Below are 25,498 nucleotides of genomic sequence, written 5' to 3'. Positions count from 1 at the left end.
GATGATCACCTTTGATTTATCTTAATGGGAAAGAGTTGCCATTTTGGGGTTAAAGATTTTTTAAATGGAACAGGCTATGAAACGGCCCTGCACTGATGGAAAACGCCGTTGTAAATGGACCAGACAAATGGATATTCCCGACAAATTCATTCATTGGCCACATTAAAGCAAGGTCTTCATTACTTGGAATGAAAAATCAACATCACATAAGACTGCTTTCTGTCGTCTTGGAGTTTTCTTTCAGATCAGCTTTCTTCTTGCACTAAATATTGAAACATGTTGTATATTTTTTATTCACCCACAAAGTTGAGCATCTCTGCATCTTCTTGATAACTGAGCACAATCCCCGATTAATTGACGGAATAATCGATAGGATAACTGATTCCAAAAAGATTCGTTTGTGGCGCATGACTTTTCAGTTCTTTCTCCATGTGCTGTCGAAGAGTAAATTACAGGAGTCACTCCCTCGTTTTGTTGCAACAAGTTTGTATACAGATTCTTGGAAAATGTCATCTTACTGGGAGTAATTCCATTTAAATATATTTTGGGGTTGGATTCTCATGTGACATAATCTCTTTAACTCTGTATTCTTGTTGTGGTTTTATTGGTTTTTACATTTTTCTCATTTTCTAAAAATTAAAAAAACCCAAAAGAAAACGTTTTTGGGGGCAGAAAACATCCTACTGCAAGTTCCAGGTGGCCTGTAGTTCCAGTTCCATGTGAGCCTGTTCTGGATAAGTGGTACAGAAACAAGATGGATTTATTTCCTTTCAAAATGAGAGAGACAACTCAATTTGTGCAACTTACATCACACTTCCACCCCCTGTGACTCACTTGATGGACAGATGGAAACTATTTCAACATAATTACAGCAAGCATTACAATCATTAAGATGACATCATCTTTGGGAGACGGACGGCTTTGGTGATTTTTTTGTGTGTGTGTGTGTGTGGGGGGGGGGGGGTAATGCTTCAGAAAGGGACAATCTTCGGAACTTTACAAAAACGTCAAGCCTTTTTGCGTGCCATCCAGTGTTTAATGTTGCGTTGTTTTATGGAGCGGCGAAACGCTGCGGCCTCCGTGCCGGGTCACTTTGATGGCTGTCTTGGCAGTAGACGTGTCAAGATCCCATTTCATGACGACATTCAAAGCCGCAATGTCACCATCTCATTGACATCCCCAAGGTACGCAGCAGTCATTTCACGAATGAATTTGGCACGAGCGGAGCACCAATAGGTCACAACGCTAAGTCTTTTCTTCCTAAAGTTACATATGAAGCAAAATGGAACCACGGCGGCTATTGAGCCGATTGGGGGGATTAGCATGAAATGGCTCTCATAAATCATTTTTCTGACCATAGGGTAATAGCTGCTGAATGATACTTATCAAGCTCTGTAAGTGCTCCTACCAATAAATACATAGTGTGGAGTGTTGATGGATATGGGATTAGCACTTAACCTTGGAATCAATCCAAGATACAATTTAAGTCATTCACGAGATTGTCTATCCCATAACGGCATGACCGGTCTTTAGGGATAGCACCTCTTAATGCAAACTATGCTTTATGTGATAGCTTCAGCTCGAGGTGTTAGTGACCTATTTGTCACGTCGGCGCACTCATGACAAGGCATCACTGTCCTTTCATGCCCAAAGGTTCTTACTGGATGGATGTTTTATGTGTAGCAACTGTCTTATTACTTTATTAGCAGGGCAGCTCCGTCTCGAGAAAGGAAAATGTCCAAAATCGGGCCTGTTTCTGTCTCTCCAAGCTTCAGCGCCTGCTAACAAAAGACGCGAAAGGTTGATGTATAGAAGTTGATTATGATCATGTGGTTCTTAGTATGTGAGCGGCTCTTATTTCCCCACCAACACTTGACCCTGACCCTGCCTGACACAATTATGTTTGAAGGCTTTCATAACAAAACACTGTACAACATGTTGGTGGAATAATGTGCAGTGCCAGGAACAAAGCTCGTTTTTATTTGACCAGCAATGCTAACGTCGAGTCATGGCAGCTGTTGACGTAAGTCGGCATGCGCCGTTGAATCTTTGAGGCCAGATGAAGGCTTTGTAAGACAACGGTCAAGTTAAAATGCAACTGTTTGTGTACAGATGGTACCCGGTAGCGGTTAGCGCGACTGCCTCACAGTTAAGAGGTTCTTTGTTTGAATCTCAGGTCAGGCCCTTCTGTGTGGTGTTGTTTACATGTTCACAACCATGAAAAATCCTGTTCCCACGTATCACTCGAACTGGTCTGCTATGTGATGCACCCGTATTTTTAGTGGGACTGCTGATGTTGTCTCCTAAATGCACCTTCCTGAACTTTGTGGCATTTTTTTGTCTTGTCGTGTGCTATTTTCTCTTTTTTGAACAAGCTTTTTAACTTTCTGCTAGTTTCTAAATTCCATTCATTCATTCCACACTGGCCCCCCCAGAAATATTTTGTATTTTGGTTGTAATACAGAAATAGCATTCTATTATTTTATCCTTAGAAACATCGAATAATACCATATTTAGATTGAATGTAAATCATGAAATAGAGTTGGCGCATCAATTCCTTTGTATCTTTGCATTAAGTTAGTGGGGGGCGTTTTGAAGGCAATGTAGTGTCGCTGGTTTAAAGGGCAAGTCAAGGCAACAATTGTTTTCTGTGGGCCCCACTAGTCTAAAAATGCTATTCAGGTTAATATTTCATTTGTGGAATATTAATTACGCAGAAAAATCATATCAGGTTGCACCCAATCATGGCTCAACTCGCAAATGTCATCTGGATCATCTCGTGATTGGTCGGGACCTGTCCTGAGCAACTGTGATGTCATGAGGTGTATTGCTGAAATAATTTAAACTAAAGGAACTTGAGCAGCCATTGTATGATTTTAAATTCAAGCCACAGTAATGACGCACAGACTAACAATGTATAGTATTTTTCTTTTTACTGAAAACAAAAACAAAAAACTATCGTCATTTTATAATTTTATAGCATATGGTTGTATAAACATAACATAGATGGACATCAATGACAATCAGTTACATCCAATTTCCAACACAACTAGCCCTCTTTTAGCAGGTGAAAGTAAAAGTTTTTTTTAAGAGGTTCAAATCAAAGTCAAAGGTCACCATACAGTGTTAAGTCAAGTTAAAACAAAGACAATTAGAAATCAATTTGGAATTAACATTTCATCCATTTAAAACTGAGGCGAATGACAGCATCAGAGGTCTAGAAACCAGGGGGGCACATGCTTGCATAAATCCAAGCCAAAAGCAACGACGCGTGAGGTTTGACGGCACTGCCTCCAACACAGACGGTATTGAAATGTTTGAACGCAAGTGCAGCGACAGAGTCCGGCAGCAGCTTCTACACGCTCTGAAGAGGGAAGTGTAGTTGGGGATAAGGATGTAGCGGTTGCAGGTTAATTGGGATTTGCCCCATTGTCTTTGTGAGTGCTTTAGTGGTGTTAGTGGAGGACGTAAACGGGGTGCTTCAGCGGTGATCCGATGCACACACTCGGGTCAGCCGGACGTCGTCACGTTAGGACCGGCCGACTGTCCGAGGGGCGCGAGAGGGGTGAGAGCGGTTGAAGGGCGGAGAGCGGTCACAGCCTGTAGTCACCATGGAGATTTTGATGGTTTGTCACCCATCGCTACTGAGGAAGATGCTACCTCCTCTTCCAAAAACCAGAGGATGCCTTAAGAGTTCTTGGCGACCACCTTCATTGTGATGGTCTTCACCTCTGAGTACTCCCTCAGGCCACTCTCTCCCCTGAAAGGCACAAGGGCAAACATTAGCACTCAGGTGCTTATCTGTCTTGCATTCTCCAAAATAGTCCTCCGATTGGTTGGGCAGAGTGGGTCAAGTTCAACAAGCAAAATATGTCTCTTGCAAGCTACACACATGAATTTGAAAGATGATCATTGATTTTGGCGAGTATGATATCTTATTAAATTTGTTAATGGGTGATATTGTTGATATTTTGTTATTGATATTGATTCTAAACTATTATTTTTTTTCTGGAGTTTGTATGGTATCTATAATTGCAAAGCGATGGTGGTTGTATTAAAAGGTGGAAAAAGTCCGAAAATAAATCTCCACCGAAGGTCCATGTTCCAAATGCACCGCCCACCACTGGCATATGTGAATGTTATGGCAACGTATGATGGGATTTTTTTGTGGGTCACATTTTGCTCTGTGACTAACTGCAAAAGATTCTTGGCATAGGAATATGGTTATATGCTCTCAAAAAGCCCTAAAGTCAATATTAGTGATGTTGTGGTTCATTGTGTACACTGGTGGACAGTTCATACTCACAATTCACGTCCATTGCCAGACATTTTATATCCTCCAAATGGACACTGTGTGCTGAGTGCGTTGAAGCAGTTTATCCTAAAAAGTACACAAAACATTCATTCTTAGTCTTGTCCATTGGACTCACGACATGGAATTTTTGGCCGAAGACAAAAATATATTAGCAGCGTTCATGAAGATGGATGGAGGAACATATCATCACCAGCGCCATTGCTATTTTAGCCACCCTCTGGATTTGATAACATAATCCCATTAGTTTTTAGCAAACACAGCTGAAAGTAGTCAGTCGCATATTTGGGAGTTGCTTAACTTCAGCCATCTGGGGAAGACAACATGGAATTATTCTATGCAGGAGAAATTCCAACACGGAATAAAGACTTCATTCAGAGGAAATGTCACAATTTGGTGCCAGTTTCTCGGGAACATTTGAATGTAATGTTTTGAGACAAAGCTAAAAAGACTTACATCCGCAACCCGTGTCATGGCTAAAATTAGATAATTTGTACATTCTCGTAAAAGAAAATTAAAAAAAGAAGACGAATTGTGAAGTACACAACCTGACCCAGGGCATGATGAATTTAAAGAAGCAGTCAAGAACAACCATGAATCACAGCAATCCGGTTTCTGACGAGTGCTTCAAGTGATATACATTTTGAAATGTGAACAGTGGATCCTACAAAGTTCAACATCCCATAAGTGGCACAATTCTTCCTGCAATTATTTGCTGAACAAATCAAAGTAAACTTCAGAATCAAACCTCCATCACTCTTGTGTATTATCGCTCATCATGACACGTTTTAATATTTCATCGGCACGCACAAGAAAGGGTGCAGTTTTTAGGGGGTGATTAATATTAGTTTGTTTAGTTTACAGTTGTTAACAGTATACTTGGCTAATATAGGTAAGGAACTTTAAATGGAACTTAATACAGGTACAGTTGATAAGTGTTTTCTAATGGCAAGACTTTGACTCCAAAACAAAGAAACGGACTTTACATTATTATTTTTTTGTGTTGAGGGGTCGGTCGGTTGTTAACATTGTAGCAATTTGAAAGTCAATCAGCATCAAACAGATTGTGTTCAACTCTGGAGGATCAACTGAATTGATTTTTTGAAAAAGTAAATGAAGCCTTACTCATTGCTGACAGCCAGTATTTCTCGAGGAAGAAAAATTATAATTTGGTTCTACTGAAAGTTCCAAACAAAAGTTGAGTAGAAAGATGAAGAAGACGCAGGATTGCTTTTGAGCACAGTTAGAAGAAATATTTCCTAAGGCTACGTTGATACAAAATCCACTGGAGCCACAACAGCCTTGTTTGCCAGAAACGTGATGCATCATGGGATATTGGCTATTGTTTTCTTCGTATTCAAGTCTTGCCAAGTTGTCATTGACACGGTGCGTGTCAGATGCCACGGAATATAATGCTACTATGGCTTGCCTACAAGGTGTGTAACGTCCTATTATGTACTGTCCAAATCAGTTGTCCCATTTTATTACGGCCCACTAGTACTATAATCCGCTCATGACTACCCCTGCAAACATTTCAATAGTTCAAAGGGTTTACCGGGCATCCACGGCAATCACGATTTATCACCACCATCCCTTTTGTGCACGGTGGTCTGAAACGGGGCTGCCGAGGCCTCCGGCATCATATTGTGAATGTTGCTTTGGCTAGGGCCGGATTGTAGTTAACTATGATAAGTGGTGAAAAACGTTTGGCTCATGCTGAACGTTAGCTCGAAAACTCCCCTGAGCCAGAGCCATCTGCACGTAATTATAGAAGAAAACTCAACAATTAGGGATGAAATCAAGACGTAGCATTTTATAGCCTTTTCATTACACAAAGAAACTAAGGTGTCGATTTACATATACAATTGTGTTGTAGTTGTGTGTCGTCGTATTCCGTTGGCGTGTTTTACATCTAGAATGTCTACGCTGCAGGGTAGTAAAGGAATAATAAGAAAGCAGGAAAGGAAACATTTCTTGTGTAATGATAGTGAAATGGCAAATGGCCAGCGTACAGTTAGCGGGGGCCAAACGCACAAGGGGCAGCAACTGCTTGCAGGAGAGGAGTGGAGGAATGAAGCGGTAAATGAAACTTACCAGACAGTGCCAGCTTGCATGGCTGTAGATATGGTCATGGCTTTGTTGATGTCACTGGTGAAGACAGCAGCAGTCAAACCATAGTTTGTGTTGTTGGCCCGCTCAATCACTTCCTCCACCGTCTTGAACTTCATGATCTGCTGTACTGGTCCAAAAATCTGCAAAGCATTTCAAAACATACACTTAGAGGTTTTAATGGTGATTGACGAGATTGTTACCTCCCCCAAGGAGATTTTGTTTTCATCGCAGTTTGATTGTCTAGTCGCAAGAAAATGCAAAAACTGCTTTGGGCCGATTAAGAACTCATTCACCCTTTTTTTTTTTTTTGTTTACTCTTTCTTTAACTCCGTCTTGATTTGTTTTGAGATTTTTTAAAATTATTTTAGCGTAATATTCTGTTGCTATAGGAATTGAGTATGCATTGTCCAATGGGACCAAAATGCATTTCACCACAAATTCTAATCCTTGGTGCACATTGTAGGTAGTGTAGTACGTATTTTTTGTAATTCTTAATTATTTTATTTTAATAAAAATGTCAGAGTTCAATTTAAGATGAGCTGAAATAGTATTTTATTAATTTATTTTGATTATTTATCGTTCATTATTTATTTACCTAACCTTGGTCAAAATGTTGAGTTATCTTGGAAACACTATTTGAACATGGATCAAATACAACTGTGTTTTGGATTGGCGTTACATTTTCATCATCGATTTTAAATATTAATATTGAATATTAATTTAATTCCATTGACTTTGTGATCAGTGTGAAACTTTCAAACATAAGGTGACATAATGCGACATGGCTACCACAGAGTGTGGGAAGAGATGCAGTTTCATAATATGTGGGGATAAAAAAAAAAAGGTCGAATAAAAATGAAACTGACCATTTTAAAAGCTTTAGCAACTGTTATGCATACCTCTTCTCTGGCTATGCGCATGTCGTCCTTCACGTTGGAGAACACCGTGGGCTCAATGAAGAAACCCTTCATGCCCAAAGGTTTTCCTCCACATTCCAATTTGGCACCTTCGCTGATGCCACTCTGAATGAACTCCAGCACGCGATTTTGATGCTCCCGACTGATCTGTTAACAGAAGAGACATGAAGTGGGAGCAGGCCCCAATACAACACCCCCCTCCCCCCTCAAAAAGGTGTTCGCCCTCTCACCTGTGGACCCTGCTCCGCGGTGGGATCAAACGGGCTTCCTACCGTCCTCCTCTTGGCTCGCTCTACGCTTCTGTGGACAAACTCCTCATAGATGGGCTCCTCCACAAAGACACGCGAGCCAGCGGTGCAACACTGGCCCGCATTGAAGAACACGCCCTGGTGGGCCTGTTCAACAGCCAGATCCACTGAGAAAAGAGCAGGTCATCAATTTAAAGGTCATTAAAAGCTGTATTAAGGTTCTTCAGCTCAGGATAACAAGGCCCCCCAAAATAAAAAAAATGAAAGTTACAGAAACCATCACATCTGCAAGGCAAACATTTTTTTTTGTCTGAGTATGGCTACTACCTTGTGCAAATGTGACACCTGAGAGACAAGACCCCGCTGTTCCGCTCAAAGGGTTAATGGACCCCCGTGATTTATGGGTCTCAGCCAAAGCACTGACTGAGTCTAGGTCTATTTCCCTGATTTACAGACCTCAGGGAGACCCTCTCACGGCTGTTGAAAGCATTTGAACGCCTGGCCTCGCACAGTTTGGTGAGCCACTTCAAATCTATCTGAAACGCATCCATCCAACGTCTTCCGACAGGGTTCCCACACCTTGTGCTTATTCCTATGGATTGAGGGTACCGACAATATGGGTACCCTATATTATATGGGTGCTTGTTTCTCAGTGTGTGGGCAAGAGGAGACCATTGTTTATTCTGAGACCTCAATCTTTGTCCATGCTTGCTCACACTTGTCCACAATGTATAAATGAGGAAAGCATAACTCATAAACTCACAGTCAGCATCTGCAAATATGATGTTTGGATTCTTGCCTCCCAGCTCCAGTGTCACTCTCTTCAGGTTAGTCTTCCCAGCTGCTTCCTGGATCAGTTTTCCAACCTAAAAGGAAAGAAAATATATAAGTTAAGTCATAGTGACGCAGGCCCCGACGCCTCCTCACTAAATCAAGCGGAGTTGTTCAATTCCTTCTGTCGTCAGGCCTGGCACTACCTCAGTGAGTTTTGGAGGTAGTAACGAAAAAGCAATATTTGTAAGGACTCGGGAGGGAGGAAGCAAGAACAATGTGTAGGTGGTGGGTTGTCAGCTTGCCATAAAAGAGAAGAGGAGTGCTCGTGTATCAGTAGGGAGGTTTGCTTAGTAAGCATTCTGCTTTACTACTTTCATACAAATGCATACGCGCATTTACTATCTCATCAACATTGTAACGTGAAAACACTTCAGGAAGAGCACGTAAATCATGTTGGGGTGGTCTCTTAACTCTGGAGAAACGGTCCCTGGCCACTTCATTAAGTATACCAGCACAGTCTGATCTAATTCCAGAGCTATTTGAAAAAACAATCTGCCTTTACAATGATAGCAATGCTTAGTTTTGATTGAAATCAAAACCTTATTGAGCTGCAGGCGGGAGGAAAAATACTGGAAACACCTTTGAGTCGGATGCCGTGTAGTTTGACGACACTTCAAACTACAACCACAATGAAAAACGTTGTGTTAAATTAGACCTCGAGAAATTTGTTTCCATACAAATTGGAGATGTTTAAGATGATTGCTAAAACATAGTACGGAGTCACTGAGGTCTCGTTTACCTAAGAAAAGCGCCTCTATGACCAAAAGACATTCTTTCTCTTTGGTTCCTCGATAGTCGGGTGTGCCTTGTTGACGCTGCACCGCAAATTTAATCTTTGACTCATGTGTCTTTCATCAGCGTAGTGGCTCACAAAGGGGAGGCTAGCGTGTCCTCAATGATAGGTAAACAAAGCATGCTGAGCTGCCAGACTATCTCACGAGGAGTCAGAGACTCACGTGAGTCGCCGCAGGGGGAGTCCAACCTGAATCCACCTGCAGCCACCGAAGCACTGAGCGAGGAGATGCTCCTCTCCCTGCGATATCTCGCTACTACTTTTGTGGTGACTCACTGTCTGGGCATGGGCAGCTTCTGACAGCACTGGCTCTTTTCCACACTAATTGATTCCAGATTACACAAAACAACAGGAAAACTTGTCGGGGGGGGGGAACCATGTTGGCCACTCACAAGGGAAATGTTCAATCAAGTCCGGATGATTAAAAACAAAAAATATGTTTGTCTTACTACGTGTAGTTGTCTTGATGCAAGATTGCGTGAGAGGGGAAACAAGTTGTACAACATCTTTTAATCAGCGATTTTTTCTGTAGAGCTCTTCTACATAGATTTGGGTGAAGTCAGCTGCTAGCCGTATAGCGTAACGCCGATACTGCCCTTGGAAGGTGCCCAAAAGTGGTACCCTACCCCAGCTTCTGACAATGGAAAACATATTGAAGTGTAGTGCTTCAGATCATATCAAAGCTTTAAGATATGTCTGCTTTTGAAAGTGCCGCTTTTGGCTCCTTGTGATCTTTCTTTACGTGGGGGCTTATCATAGGCTAGCTAACAACACATACCTGTGCATACTCCTAGAGTCAAAACAGACCGTATATAGACCCTATAATCCAAACAGGTCATGGCTCATTTGACAGAAAGGGGCTTGTGAAATACTGGCTGGCAACATTGAAACTATCACTGCTTTTGGTTTACTGTAAAAGCTTTTATCATCGTATGCAGTTGGAGATCTCAGATATGTATTAATGGTCTGCAGGAGAGGAATCTGCTGAGTTGCCAAAGAATGCAGTCGGATCCATTCCCTAACATGCTTGACAATTTAGCTTGCCGTGAACTGTTTCCTTGTCATATAAGCTACAATAGCGCCTGGATGTTTTGTGGATGGTTAACAGAGGAGTACCAGAGTTTTCGACAGATGTGTTTGTATACTCTCGACAGAGCAAATATGCGCACATGTGCGAGATAAAATTGGAACTGCCTGCCAAAAGAAATAATGACAGGGACCCACCGACTTCATTTGTTTGTCATTTAAGCTCTAATGCAGACACAATGGTGTTTCATTATCCAGTATGCGCCCCACATCTTGGTCGCTGTGTCACTATTCGCTGGTCTTCTACATCCCGACGTACCTCTGTCGAGCCTGTGAACGCCACTTTGTCAATGCCCATGTGCGAAGCGATCGCTGCTCCCGCCGTTGGCCCGAATCCCGGCAAAATATTGACGACTCCCGGTGGAAAGCCGGCCTGTCAAAACAATACGAGAGGAAATAAGCCTTAGCGGAGATGACAGCAGAGCCAAGTAAAACCACAGGCAGTGCGGGAGAATCCGGACCCAACCCAACCTCCCTACAAGCAGCAAACGTCAAAAGAGAGGAAGGACATAGACAGACAGTCTCCAGATTTGCAGGATGTGCTAGACCAAGATAATATTTTTCTAATCTCCTCACCATATTTGTGATTTTTACACAAGTGAAGACGCTAGTCCGGTTGTCAGAGACACGAAGGATGGCTTTTACTTGCTCCTTTTCTGAGCTGTGTTATCTGTCGCCACCTTAGTTGGATCGTCATGCAAATTTGTTCATACTAAACGTTTGGGTGGAGATTGATGAGACTTTCACAATTCTGATTCCATTATGGATGCTGCTTCTTGCTCTGATTTTGGAGTCAGGAAAGCTGAATTGGTTTTAAAATAGGATCTAATGAAAAATACATTTGGAGTTACCCTTAATTTTTATTACAGAGCTTCATTCACGGAAAAGGCAGTTACTATATTGAACATCGTATGAAAATCGTCTTTATTGGATTGTATCATTCCCAAACAAGTGATAAATCACTTTGTGTTGAATTGTTTGTCCTTATATCGATGTATCGGTCAAAAAAATGTGTCCTCTACGTATTCAAACTAATTGGGAGAAACTTCATCACGCATCAAGATAAAAACCCAAAACACATTGGCAACACAACAAAGGGCTTCACCTTTATCAATTAATCAATGGTGTAATTGGTAGAATTATTGATTCTTAAAATATTCGATTGTGACAGCCCTTGATTTTTCCCTGTCGTGGTCCGAATTGAGCTGAAGCTCATGCCTTACCTCCTTGACGAGAGCTGCCATGTAGAGGCAAGTGAGTGGTGTCTGCTCAGCAGGTTTGAGGATGACAGTGTTTCCACATGCCAGCGCCGGCCCCAGCTTCCATGCCGTCATCATGAGAGGGAAGTTCCACTGTGCGTGACACACAAACACACACGCACGCAAAAAAAGACATCATGCATTAGAATGAGGCTCTGGGTGGTCACAAGTCAAGCACGATAAGTCATTGCTCTCCAGTCATTTACTTTCCCTTTCAGTCTGTCTAAACAGAGTCAAGTGTGAAAATGTTCTCCTCCCGCCGCATTATCGGCCAAGTGGTAAACTCGCAACACGTAAGCTGAGCTCCAATAAATAGTGACTGTCTGAGGCGAAGAGAAAACTTTCTTGCTTATACAGTAGTACCTTGAGGTATGAGTGTCGTTTGTCACGTGGCCACGCTTGTAAGTAAAGACACTTTTGTCTCAAATCATATTTTCTCACCAAAATGAATGGAAATGCCATTAATTATTCATTATTCAAAAAAGAAAGTGTGTTTGTGTCTTGTATTAAGGAAAATGATCACTTCAGAATGTTGTACTTTTTCTATGCTTGTGTGTGGTCACTCTTAATGAAAGACATTACATCTCGATTTCAGCCAGAGTGTGGAAAATGTTTTGATCGTTTCTCCGACCACATTTCTCCTAACATTGTCACATTTCCTGAATTAAGTCAAACATGCACTTACAAGTAAAAGCAAAGAGTCAGTCGATTGTCCGCTAATATCTCGAAAAATCTCCCAAGACGCATCACTCGTATGTCAAGGCACCGCTGTATTTTGCTTAAAAGTCCATTTGTATTATGATGCTTGTCACTTGCGCAGATTGTAATACTCACAGGGATAATTTGTCCACAAACTCCAATGGGCTCATATCTGGTAAACGTCAGATATTCTCCATCTGGGAAGGAACACGTGCACACACACAAGAAGAAAACAAGTTTATTCAACTCTGGCTTTGCTTTCAATGAGGGAAACATGTGAAAGCGGTCAGTCCGCGTTGCCCCTTCACGCTCGTTCGTCGTAAGCGGATCCACCCACAACACTCTCGCTTCCTCTTACTGAGGCTGTGAGAGATTACGTTGTGAACAACACATGGCATGTGTGGAAGTGTTTTAAGGTCATGGACATGGTGTCATGCTGGAAAGGCGCTCTCATTCCTCTTGCATTACTTGAGGGTGTGCCCACTCTCAGCAAACAATTGATTTTGGGAAATGTTCAGACCTCAGCTGACACCCTGCCTCAATATACATTTGGGCAGGAATGATCAATGGCGAGCACGATTTAAATCATGGGAAAATAGAACCCAAAACACGCTGTTGTTATTTGGGGAATACGCAATTGGACGTGTGCTGGTTGCTTGACTTCATTTTGGAAAAATAGACCGTAAACTGTTCGGACAAATGTGTTGAATATAAGGACGACGCCCATTCCTTTCACACTGTCCGTGTTGATCAACATAATATTAGTAAAAGGCTAAATGCGCCTTGTTGACGGTTGTGGCCGGCTCCTCCAGCCGACAGATGTCCAAATACGAGCACTTGGATCATTCAGGCAGTAGGAATACCCTTGTTTGTTTTCTCTGGAAGTCTACGAGAGGAATAAAGATTAAACTAAAGCCCTGGGAAAGCGCTCGCTGTGGTTGCTTTGGCAGTCGAGTACAAGAGAAGCTTTGAGAGGGACAATACAGCGGTATCGGGAGGTTTCCCATGTCCTTTCTTATTATTCCCCCCCTCCCCCCTTCTCTTTTTTTGTGCCGCCAACTTTCCCTTTTTACACCCCCAGACTCATCCCATTCACTGGGATGAGAGTGGCAACACTTGCGGCAGCCTCCTCAGGACAATAAATGTTTGCCTTTGCATTGATTTCAACTTTGATAGCTTCCTGAAAAGTTGACGACTTTGGTAAATAAACCAATAGTGATCCCCCTAGCCCCAATATTGCAATTTCCAATCATCCATTCTCTGAACTGCTTCTCCTCACGAGGGTCACGGGTGTGCTGGAGCCTATCCCAGCTGACTTTGAGCAGTAGGCAGGGGACACCCTGAACTGGTTGCCAGCCAATCACAGGGCATACATAAACAACTTGCAATATTTTTATTCAAAACATTTTTCTAATGTATTTTCTAACAAATGTAAGCACTTAATTTACAGAGATGACTCAACAAAGATATATTTGTGATGAATGGATAATAACTTTCAGACCAATTCAAGTGTAAGTTTGTATTTACTAACATGTGGAACGGTCCTTTGCATATATGGGAGAGCCCTACACTGATCAGCTTTAGAACTCAACTCAAACTATGGCTGAAAACAAAGTTTTCGGTCATGTGACCGCTAGACTTCTTACATTTCCCTTGTGTTACTTATATTGCATGTTATTGTTTCTTTCTTATGTGTTTATATTGTGTATGCATATATTTATATGTGTTATATTTTCTTTCTTATGTATTAGCCTGCCTGTGGACTACGGACGAAACCTAGCTTTGTAGCTACAATACAACATATTTACAAATAAATAAATGAGTCTTTAAATAGTTGTCGTAGCTCCACTTTGTCCTTACCCATCGGAATCGAAGTACCATGGATCTTGTCTGCGTATCCGGCAAAGTATCTCAATGTCTTTATGGTCCCTTGAAGGTCCACAAACAGAGTAGGCAGAAAAGGCTTCCCACCGTTGAGTGACTCAATAGTCTGAGGAGAGATGGAGGGAGGATGGGGCCATTTGAGAAATATGTTGTATACCCTTGTGCTCCTCGCATATAACTCCATCCTGCTCCAGTTTTTACACTCACCCCTGGCTGAAATGTGAAACTAAGATACTAAATTTCAAATACAGCCGCTAAGTTAGTTATATGTTTCCCTACTGAGCAAAGACATTTTATTTATTTTTACTTGACACAGAAGTAAGTCAAAAATGCTTTTTAGAAAGCATGAAAGAGTATTAAATAGCAAGGAAAACATCTTAAAGATAAACAGGCAGGGGGCCAAAACGACGCATCAACCGTACTTTCACTGCAGTTTGAAGACCACAAATCATTTAAATTAAAAGTATAAATTAAATGTTCCCTTACAGCGAGATAGATGCTGTCTCTCTCCACCAGATCTGCCAGTTTGGAGAGCAGTCGTCCCCGCTCGGAGGCGTCCATCCTTCGCCATACAGAGCCCAATGAAAAGGCAAAACGAGCGGCTTGCACTGCTTTATCAACATCGGCCTGGGATGGAAATAAATTCATGATTCCACCTTTGAATTACAAAACTTGAAACAACTGATTTCAAAGAACAGCAAAAGAAAAGTAAAGAACCTTGTCTGCTTCTTGGACATCGCAGATCTGCTCCCCAGTCGCTGGGTTGAAAGCTGGAAAGACCTTCCCGCTGACAGAGTCCTGCCACTCATTATTGATAAAAATCTGGAAGGCAAAAAACAATTATGAAATGAAGAATAGAACAAAATAGGATGAGTGCCAAACAAACTCAGTCATCCCATCCAGACCTCGGTAAACAGATCAGAGCATTGGTTTGTTAAATATCACTCAGGTATGTTGTAAGACCAAGGGAGCTTTACGGGTGAACAGCAAAAATTTTTTTGTGTAGCAGTCAGCAGACGTGCAGGAGCGTACTGCAATCATAAGAGGCATATGGGGCATTACAATAATCTCATTTAGTCAAGATAAACGCTTGTAAAATTGTCTTTGAATTGTTAAAAGACAAAAAAAATCTTGACCCAGAGCCTTTTCTAAGCAATGTCATCTAGATTTCGTCACTGAAATTAACACTGCTGACTACGATTAAGGGAAGGGAAATTTGAGAGTCATCTGGACAAAAATAAAATGAGATGCCCCGAGGAGAGGCAAGTACAAAGAAAAAAATATAGGCCCCGGAACGGAACCAGGGGGCACTCCATGTGAAAGAAAGAGAAGCAGAAGATGACTAAAATTCACCAAGAAAATCAGATATTTTTTTTGGACATCTGAGACTAGAACCACTAGTCTCTTGTCATTCTAACGTGTGAGTATCACGCATTACAAGTGAAGTATTTATGGCAGCATATTGGCAGCAAGATGTAGCATTATGAGGCACATCCAGACTCTTGCGTAAAGGATGTGGGAGAATCTCTGGAAATGTTGTCTGAGGATTCCTACGTGTCCACCATGGCTCTCTTGGGAGTACTCCACCATCCAGACAAAAGCAAGTGGGGGCGTGGACAATGATAAATCCCTATCAGACACCAGACGCCCATCCACCATCCCCCTTAAGCACACGTTTCACAACATCACTGCTCGTTTACGAGATCATAAAACACGTGCCGCACTCGGTCGGTCTCTGCGATACGTTAACGCAAGCCTTGCGTTAAACAACCGCCTGGGATTTCGTACATGGTATATGATACGCAGCCTTTATGGGGATCACCAAAAACCAATCCCAGGAACTGTCCTTGCTCGACGCTAAAGACCTTGATGTAAAAATGAGGGCATGAAAAAAAACTCTTGTTGGACATGTTAAGATCCATTAGGAAGACTGGTTTTAATGTCTGCCAGTTTCTGATTGATGACGTGAAAGGAGAACATCTGCTGGCTCCAGTCGTTCTGTATATACACTATTCCTGCCTTTCTCCTTTGGAAAAACTTAGATGGACTCACGCACCACTCAAGTCATGTTTGCCCCCTGAAATGCTGTACTCAGTGCTGGATTAACTAATCAGAATTTGGCAGAAATATTCGTGATAAAGAACGATTATTTTCAAGAGCGAAGCGGGGATGTCATCTGTTCAATTTGTCATCTTTAATTTTCGGGTTTTTTTCCTTCAGTTCGCTATCTCAGTAACACGTGCTTTGTCTGTCATCTGCGACTATACTAGCAGGTGTACAATCTGCATCACACCAAAACTCTCTACTTTTTTTTTTTTTTACTTCTACCTACCTCTAAGTTTTACTTCTAACTTTACTTCTAACTCTTTTTTACCAACTCATTTACACCTCTTCACAAATGAAGTATAGTCATCAAAATCTTAACCTTACTAAAACAACCGACAATTAAAATAACTCTTTACCATACGATCGTTCAAAAAGACGTGACATCATTTCTTTTTGATTTCTTATACCAGCGAGATGACCTGAAGCTACTTGGAGAAAATGTTCTTTGAAAACTGCTTAGAAAAGTTGCCTTGATGTAACCATTAACCCAGCATTCTTTACAAAAGGCAAGATGTTACCTATAATCCTTTAGTTTGGGTCCGCCATGATAAGTCCATTGTAACCTTAAAAGTTAAAAGTAGGTGTTGAGTATCATGGCGTACCACTTCCCAGAAGCGTACGTTATCAAACCTTCTCTTTCGGGGCACCTTTGTTCCGGTGACCCTGGCACACAGGCCAAGCGAGGCTTGTCTCAACCAGTCAAGTATTCTCAGGCGCCTTCCATCAGAGGCCACCTTTAATCTGCCGCTCATTAAGAGCACTTCATAAAATTGTCAGGAACGATAAGTAGCAGCGGGGCCAGCTACAAAAACACAAAGTCCCGTAGAGCACTGAATTAGTTTTTGAATTTATAGGCTCCACTGAAGTGGGGAGTCCTAAATCAGCCGAGCCCCCCTGACAGCCTGAACAGTCCCGGCAAGAATGCAGACGGTGGGTAGCTTTGTGCGTGGCGTAACCCCTCTCACAAGGCGCTGCTAAAAGGAGACGCTCAAGAGGAGCGGAGCGGGCCGCCATCTAAATCACGCTAAGAAAAGGACACGTTTGGCTCGGCCCTTCCTCGGCCTCGGACTGGCGTTAAGACTTTTGTCTGGTTCCATTGAAGAGCTTGATTGAGATGACAGGGCCGCCGAGTAAATCAACTCTCGAGGTTTACGAAAATTGCTTTTAGGATCATTTGGAAGAAGGGCAAAGAGCGCAAGAGTGAGAAAACAAGAGCAAGGGTGAACATTTTCAAATGACAAATTGTGTTTTCTTTCCCATCCCCTGCCGGGTCGCCGCCGTGCATTCACATGATGTCTTCATGTTCGGGAAAACCAATTCTCACACTCTCTATACTTTCACATATTACAACTCAAAGCTTTGAAAATCGTACATACGTACAACCAGTTGCCTATGTTGTCTTAACTTAGTCGTGAAGTTTCTTCAATCCAACTGTTAAATTTACCGGATTTTGCTGACATTGACTATTCTAGGTCACCTTTTTCTATCCTAAGAAAATGAAATATGTCACTTGCAAGTGTATTCAAGTTATTTTGTCTCTGCAAATTCAGTTATCTGCAATTAATTCATATTAATTCTAAGAGATATTTTGGCACATTGTGGGATTCAAATGATAACTCATTCCCTTACGCTGTTTCTTTTGGCATAGCCCGCAGCGACAAATAACGTCATCCAAGTTGAAACACCACCTCTGAGAGTGTTCATGTATTTAATATTAACAAGGCGTCGTGTATGCTTTGGTGGGGTAATTTGCTTTTACGAGTGGGCGGCGATGGGAAGAATTAAGAAAAGTGAAAATAAGCTGAAGCAACCAGTCAAACATCTGTTTGGCTGCTGAAGCACCACAGTTCACTTCAGAAAAAAAAATTGCAGCGGTACACATTTTTTTCCCCTTATTTTTTCTAAGTGGACACATTAGAGTGGAGGTAAAGGGAGTCAAAGCGTGCAAATGTGTGTGTTTATAGAACAACACGCCAAGATTCCACAGTCTTGTACTAGCACACCTGCAAGACTCGTCTGTGCAGGAAGCTTCATATCCTCCTTGGTCACGTGACCTCCATTTCCTCTCTGCTTAGTGGATCGGTCGCTCGCTCATAATTACTGCAGTTACAACTGAGCGTGCTCGGCCGACTTGTTTGACCCTGCAGACGATGCCACCCGGTGCTGGCAGCTTTGGACAAAAATGACCCGGGCATCTTTGTCTAGACTGTATGTGTGTGTCTGTGTAGACACAAGTAAAAATGGGAAAAGATTATATCGGCAGATTTTTTCTTGTCTATTTAGATTCTCAGTCATGCAGGTCGTAATAATCCACTATGTTTGATTTAAGGCAACTGGATTTGTTTGTTGAAGACGTTTCCGTGATCTAACCTATACACTAAAATAAATAAATAAATAAATAAATAAATAAATAAATAAATAAATAAATAAATAAATAAATAAATAAATAAATGAATGAATGAATGAATGAATGAATGAATGAATGAATGAATGAATGCTTCTTTTTTTTTTTCTTAAATCATACCAACTGACCAAAATGCAACTTTTTTTTTTTTTTTTTACTAAAATTGCCTTTGCTAATTGAAAAACGCATTTGATTAATTGTTCACTTTCTGTGATTTGTCCACTTTCTGTGATTTGTTTTTGTGAGTTTTGATGGCTCTACATCATTCTCGAAAGCTCAGGTCAAAGATATATTTAAAGATGTTCTACACATGGGATCAGTGGGTGGGGTTGGGGAAGCAATCATTTCATGTTCAAGACATGTGATGCTTTTCAACAGACAAATAAACATCTTGAAAAGTGCTTGCGTCTCGTGTTCGCCGGGGGGAAGGAACCGATTCCAGCAGATTTATGAAGCCCAGTGTTTTTCCTAAGCACACCTCGAGGATTTACACGTTCTCTGTCAGGAGGCCTGCAGAAGCGAGGTCTTATAGGAAGTGAATGGAGCTGCCTCCATGTCACTGGCTTTCCCCTCAAACGTGATTAAGAGACCGGGGACGTCGTGTTGACACGTGTGTGCCACGACTAAAATTTACACTGGCTGCACAAGTGGGCATTTCACACCAATGGACATCTAAATGACAGTGAGCACTTAAACCGTCACAATCAAGCAGACATGCTTTAGACTTGAGATGTGGCCGTCAGTGTGAACAGGGAGATTGTGTAAAGCATGTGGAGGGAGAGGAGACGAGGGGCGGCGGTGGGAATTCTAGCTGTGCCGCTTGTGATAAATCATTGAGTCGCACAGTACCCCCTAACTTGCTCTGTGTTTGATCTTAATGGCAGCAAGATGGTGGTTTTGAAGTGAAAAAGTCCAGAACTGCAGGTCAGGCTCTGGCGAAGCAGGGCCACGCACCCTCACGGTGAAGCCGCATCATAATTTACACCCCCGGTGGACAGCGCCGAGCATCGTGGAGCCCCTTCCGCACCCCCCCGTCTGTACTATCTCAATCAGTGACAGATTGATGGAGCCCCTTCTTCATCCAAAGTGAGTGCGTGTCTGCGTACTAACGCACACAATGCATGGGCAGCCAGGTTGCGCAGCGCAGGTTCCTATGGTGAAAGCGCACTCACTATTTATCACTGTTGAACAGATGACCAGATCTGGAACATAATAGAACGCTATTCTCTAGGGCACATTGAGAGTACACTTTAAATGACCCATTTGTCAACGGTGGGCAGCTTAATTGCGCCTCACATGCTCATTACTATAAAGGCGCAACAGTCCTCATGCATATTCTTTTTCTCCCCTTATTAAGTTGGTTGCTCACCGTTTATGAGACGTTGGGCAAAACAAAATGTGGCTACTGTATTTGATTAAATGGACCCATCGATATTTCCACAAACTTTTGGTTCATTATGTTTTCGATGAGATACTAAATAACAGATATATATTTCCCTATTAAATAATGGTTATTATAATAATGGTAATGTAATCATATTTAATGTTGGTCATTATACTGATGCTTTGCGAAATATTTTTTGAGGTTGTACTTAGCGTAAGATATTTGAGAATCATTAGTCAGTTATTTTCAACGTGACATAATTACCATTAAAACATATCAATGTGCTTGCGAAATATTTTCTTCTTCTTTATGTCTGTGTAGTCTCAGTCATCCAGGTCATGAAATTGAGCTAACTTGACTGATATTCAGTTGTAGTGTTAAAACAACCATGCCTTGAACCTGAAGGGGAAACAAGTTCACATTTGTCTTAAAATAAAAGTACCTCAAAATATAATTGCAAAGTAAAACACACCTGAACTGTGCTAAAAAAAATCCAAGTTTTAAATCTTCATTACATTACTTTAAAACATTTAATTCTAAAATGTTTAAACTGTTGTAACTTTTATTCATTTTAAATTCAGTGATTCCTTCCACTCGAGAGTCCCCACGTACAACTTGTATCGTACTTTGAGAATTCCTGATCTTGACTAAAAGTACAAGCATTTTTCTTTTTCTGTATGCAATTGTATTCCGTTGACAACTACACCCCCCCCCCCCCAAAAAAAAAAAGATCACCTAAAGACAACAAACATTCCCTCGTCATTTCTTTATTATTCCTACAACGAGCATCCCCTCCCTTCTTTTGCCAGCAAAAAGCATCAGTATCATCTATCATGACTGCCTTTATTTATGGCTTCCGTCGTGGTCCTGACAACCTTTAAACTGCTTGCGTTTTGTAAGCCAGCTGTTGGGGCTTTCATGCTATGGAAATGTGGGAAAGGGGGAACACGGTGACAAAAAAAGAACACCTCCTTCTTTCTATTTTTTTTGGGCTGGTCGCTCAAAGTGACTATACTAAAATTGTTTTCTTATAAAGATTTGAATAAGCCAATACAGGTGTGTTTCAGAGAGCACAATTTGCGAATGGGTGAAAAGGACAAGGAGCAAACCTCAATCGTCTTTATCGTCAATAACGATACTGTATCAGCTCATGGGGTCACTCAGATGTCATAGTTCATTGCGCTGCATTGTTTGTGCAACGACTGGGAGAGGCCACGACTGTGACACGGAACGTATCATCTCGATCGTGTATGGGTCATTGCGGAATTAGAGGTGATTTTGTGAAATTTCAGCCATCAGTCAAAATGCAGAAAAGTGCACTTATTCATTAAATGCTATTTGTTCTGAAACTACATGTAACTAGCTGCATAAGAAGGGATTCTCAGAATAGCAAATAATTCCTGAGCACCCTTTAAAATGGCTTATATTTGTCTATTGTCCCATCCGCTTGACCTACTTAGATATGAAATCTATCATATTTTTAGTATGATTTTGTGGATATGACTTCCTTGTACAGGTTAATATTTTTCTATATTTATATGCAGTTTTTTTTAAATGTAACTATATTCTGAAGTTGCATCATGGAACTCTTTTGTGAAAGCCATTTCAGGGAAGACAAAAGAAAATGAACTGCATGACTCAGAAAAAATTACATCATCAAGCTAACTGCACTCACCTAGATGAACTTTTATTTCTCCGATTTTTTTCAGCCATAAAAAAAAATCAAAGTTTTTCTTTCATTTAAATGGCATAGCAAGATTTTGTTCCGACCAGTTAGCATAGCATCTAACACAGCGAGCATGTGCTCTTGAGCAAAAAGTCATACATTAGCATTGGTTTGCAACACTGTGTATTTGGAGCCCCGCTTGTAATCAAATTAAATGTAACGTTTCTTATTTTATTGTAAATGATTTATTCAGCAATAGTGTTTAGCAGCAATAGTTTCTTTTTCGGTGTCTCTCTGACTGAAATATTATGTGATGATTAAAAAATCTCATGAAAACATGCACTGTTCCTACTGAGCTGGACGAATAAGTTTACATGATCATTTATTACCTGTTTATCTTGAAAACACGACAAAATTACGATCAAATAAGTGGTCGATTTTTCAAGAACGTCAGAGCACAAATTTTCCTCTAATTCTGGAATGACGCATATACGTTGAACTGTCGAAAGAAATCCGCGAGGGAGGTATTTGGCTACATTGTGGGCCGGTGAGCCACAACGCTGGGCTGCCTGTTTCCCTCACAGTCAGCCGGGTGGACAACAGGAGAGCCCACGCAAGGGGTGCCCATAAATCAGGACCCTTGTGCCCCCTGTGTCCACCAAACCATCCGGGACTGGATGATCTAAATTCCTTAGGGTTAATTCACCAAGTCGCTCCCAAACATTTCCTCCTGTATGAGGGAATGGAAGAGCAGCTCAGGGCTGACACACACACACCATCCCCTTTGCAGCGCAGCAGCGGCGTGACCTTTGCACTTGTGGCACCGAGGTATGTGTTCAGAAAGCAATTATGGAACTGAATGGACTTGCGCCACACTATCATCCAATGCTGCCCTTTTATCTCGCTATCATAAAAAAACGTATTCCCAACAGCGGTGAGAAGTAACTAAGTACAAAGTACAAATCCTTCATTACTTAATGAGTACAGTAGATATTTCTGGTATCTTTACTTGGGTGCTTGAGCAACGCAGATATGAGACAGATATGTGAAACTTCTCCTTTATCAAAAGAATCTACCATCAATTACTTTTTTTAAATCAGTGCTTGATTTAAAATAAATAAATAAATAAAGTTAACCACTGTTGAGAGCTTGATTGATAGAGATAATGGTCATTGGGCTTGGGGAGGAGTTGGAGGGGCTCTGATGTTGTGCCCCATGCCAGCCTAAAATCCACCAGCTTTGTGCATTCAAAAATTCATAAATTCTAATCAAACAAGAAAAAGAATAATAATAACATATAGTTAGGCTCCTAGCAGAATGGCCTATGCTATGTTTATTGTGACTAATTTAGCATTTTTCACATTCATTTCACTATGTTGGGAAACTACGAGAACACGTTTTGATCGGGAAATTCAAGTCAATGCGCGACAATCAATTTGTTTTTTTCCCCCCCCCCCAAAATTTTTTTTTGTGGCAAGTTATAAAAATGGTTGTTGCATCAGTACTTGTACTAAGTGTAAGTCGTGCGAGTACTCTCCCGACTGAACAATCAAGTTGCGTAGCATTGTCTTGTGTGCAAGCTTTGCTTTAAATCTAACAGCAAACACAAACTAATTTACTTAAGTGTGTTAGAGAAAATGATGAGATGCGATGCATATCATTTGCCAAAGACAGCAATTGCCTAAGCCATTTTAAAATCACAATATCAATAAAATACTTTTGTGGTAAATTAATTAAATTTTGTATTATTTCTTTATTTATCTGCTTGTGTGAAGTTGCAGTCGTTCAGGTCATGGTAATCCATAAATGTTGAACGGGGGAAACGGGAACCTTCTTTCCCAAAACGTTTGACTTTGTTAATTATAATTATACTTAACTTAAAATATGGCAAAAATCTTCCAGACACAGCGTTGGCAAAATATTGAACCACTCAGCACAAATATGCAATACTGTTTAAGTGAACATTCTTTTCTCGGTGGTGCAGCTCGAGTTGCTTCACAAGCCAAATCAACATCTTCGCGTGACTCCTTTCTCCAGCTGTTTCTGCATCTCTGTCCTCCTCCCACATCCAAAAACATTTGCGATATCGCTCCGAGCTCCAACCAAACTTTTGTCGCTCTACCATTAGCCTCTCACTGCTGGCTTTCTTGTGAGTGAGGAGACCACACATACTAAGACTTTACTTTCACCTTTCCCCACTGATGCTTAAAATGATTGACAGCAATCTTAGTTACGCAAAATGAACACGTTACGAGCCAGTGATCAGCATAAACACACACACCGCTTGCTACTACTGCGGTAAAATAAAACGCTGTCATCATTGTGGACTTTTGTTGCTTGTAATTTAAAATCTGACACTTTAATGGTGGCTTTGTATTATTCCCTCACTAAGGCTTTCACATGCGTTTGTTTTTACCTGGTGTCCGCTATTAACACATAATGCAGAAAATAGGAAAAGAAAATATAAGGTGCACAGTCTGAAGACAAAATGTCACAATTCTACTTTTGTAAAGATAAATATAATAATTCTGGTGATGTTTTAATTCAACAATGTTGTTTGAGAAATTAATGAATGGACGTTTGTTGTGGCTGTAGTTTTCAAACTTTAAAAGACACTGTGATAACTTTGTTCATAGGTCTTGAAGTTGTGGATTTTGCTTTTTTTCTCAATTTTAAATTGTGCATATTTTTAATCTGTGGTTTAAAGTTGAATTAGATGAGTAAATATCAACATAATGAGAGGTGTTCCTAATATTTTGTAGCAAAATAAGTTCACCAAAATATTAGCGGCATGTCTCAGTCAACCTAACAGCAAACTAAAACACAATAAAATATTGTGATAAATGAATAAGGCAAAACTTAGCACTAATAGTTTCTACTTTGAATCTTTAAAATTCCATGTATTGTGGGATTTGGAAACATTGCAACTTTCTTTTAATTGAAAACAGTTTAGTGCTTACTGAATTCAATTATTTGAAAAAAAACCAAAATCAGCTTGTTAATTAAATTTTGCATTGCTCTTATGTAAGTGACGTGCAGCGTTTATGTACACTTTTTTACATACCAAAAACTTTTCACTCAATCAATTTGGACTTGACTTCTGGTGTAACTTTTTAAAGCTTTTCCTCCGCAAAATAGTAATTAACCATAACGTTTCCCTTTTTTTTTTCTTTTTAATATCTATTTATCTAAGTGCGAGAGCCAGGTTGCAGCGCAACGTACTGAGTGGACGAGTCCCCGCCTCGGGCGACGCAAGGTGGACCGACTGACCTTGGTGTACTTGATCTCCGGGTTGGGCACCGGCATGGGCATAAGGTGCAGGGATGCCATGAGGGCGGCCGGGTCGTTCTTCACCTCCCCGGGCATGTGGATTTCACTGGAAGTCATCGCTGCGTCGCTTCTCGCGTCTCTTTTGCGTCCCCCCACGGCCGAGCGAGCGAGTAAGTAAGTGAACGGTGCTGTGGACTTTGGGCTTTTCCTTCCGTGGGTTTATAGCCAGGTGTCACTCAAGACTCGCTTTCATTGGGCCGACAACAGAAGGGCTGTCCTTTCTTTTCCTCCACTCCCCCCCCCCCCATCTAACTCCGCTCTCGTCCGCACATTTACATAAAGTTAAGGAAGAGGGACACGCACCACACCCACTCGTCGGTGATTCACTCCTCATCACTTTCCATATACCGTTTGCTTGCAACATCCACGGAAAGAGTGGTTTTCTTTTTTTTTTTTTTCCTTCTTTCGCTCTCCCCCGTGCGTGCATTTTTAATCTCCCACTTCCACGCGCACTTCTTCGACAC

General features: G+C 41.2%; 1 protein-coding gene across 1 annotated transcript; it reads right to left on the bottom strand.

Moving 5' to 3' along the window:
• Positions 1-2,916: 2,916 nt before the first annotated feature.
• On the bottom strand, positions 2,917-25,221 carry aldh1a2 (aldehyde dehydrogenase 1 family, member A2). Its single transcript, XM_061276674.1, has 13 exons — positions 24,975-25,221; positions 14,862-14,966; positions 14,631-14,771; positions 14,121-14,250; positions 12,396-12,457; positions 11,526-11,654; positions 10,562-10,675; positions 8,353-8,455; positions 7,572-7,756; positions 7,324-7,488; positions 6,407-6,564; positions 4,307-4,381; positions 2,917-3,760 (listed from the first exon to the last, which is right to left on the bottom strand). The coding sequence occupies exons 1-13, from the start codon at positions 25,089-25,091 to the stop codon at positions 3,688-3,690; spliced, it is 1,557 nt and encodes a 518-aa protein (XP_061132658.1). The 5' UTR covers positions 25,092-25,221; the 3' UTR covers positions 2,917-3,687.
• Between the last annotated feature and the right edge of the window lie 277 nt (positions 25,222-25,498).

Source organism: Syngnathus typhle, linkage group LG4 (genome assembly GCF_033458585.1).
Source record: "Syngnathus typhle isolate RoL2023-S1 ecotype Sweden linkage group LG4, RoL_Styp_1.0, whole genome shotgun sequence".
NCBI classification, from domain to species: domain Eukaryota; kingdom Metazoa; phylum Chordata; class Actinopteri; order Syngnathiformes; family Syngnathidae; genus Syngnathus; species Syngnathus typhle.
This window is presented reverse-complemented; position numbering and strand designations above follow the sequence as displayed.